This window comes from Myotis brandtii, unplaced genomic scaffold (genome assembly GCF_000412655.1).
Source record: "Myotis brandtii unplaced genomic scaffold, ASM41265v1 scaffold369, whole genome shotgun sequence".
Taxonomy (NCBI): domain Eukaryota; kingdom Metazoa; phylum Chordata; class Mammalia; order Chiroptera; family Vespertilionidae; genus Myotis; species Myotis brandtii.
The window spans coordinates 237080-237582 of NW_005364180.1; the positions used below are offsets into that span (position 1 = coordinate 237080).

At 62.0% G+C, this 503-nt stretch overlaps 1 protein-coding gene across 1 annotated transcript in view; it reads right to left on the reverse strand.

Annotated features, from left to right (window-relative positions):
- Positions 1–503, reverse strand: part of SYT7 (synaptotagmin VII) — a 100057-nt gene that overhangs the window by 25382 nt on the left and 74172 nt on the right. The window contains exon 6 of the mRNA XM_014544542.1: positions 231–362. Within this exon, the coding sequence (XP_014400028.1) occupies positions 231–362 (132 nt within the window). The remainder of the gene's footprint in view (positions 1–230; positions 363–503) is intronic.

Here is a 503-nt window from a genome sequence, read left to right on the forward strand (position 1 = left end):
GCTGGCTGCACAGGGGGCTCTCCTGCCTGGCGGCCCTGGGGTTGGGGACAGGAGAGGGGCGGGCAGGCGAGGGGGGCAGGAGGGGTTGCTCGTCTCCATGGCCAGCCTGCCCATGGGCTGCAGGGGAGGGGGGTAGGGGAGGAGAGTGAAGGGCAGGGACCGGAGGGAGGAGGGCGTGCGCAGAGACTCGAGACTCGGTACATATGATCAAACCAGGTAAAGTCACTCACTTGAGGGACAGTCGTGGGTCGCCATAAGGGGCGTAGGGTGAAATGTTTAGAATAAACTCCTTGGGAGGGTAGGAGCTCCATTTCTGCTGCACTGTGCTCTCATTGTTATTCCAAAAGTCTCTGTCTAGATCGCTGGAGGGGCAGAGAGAGAGGGGAGAAAACAGGGAGATACAAGAAGAAACAAGAACCGCCAGTTCTGGGGGGCAGAGGGCCCGTCTGGGCACACAGGGCAGGTGGGCCCGGGCCGGCTCCTGGGGGAGGAAGAGAGGCAGG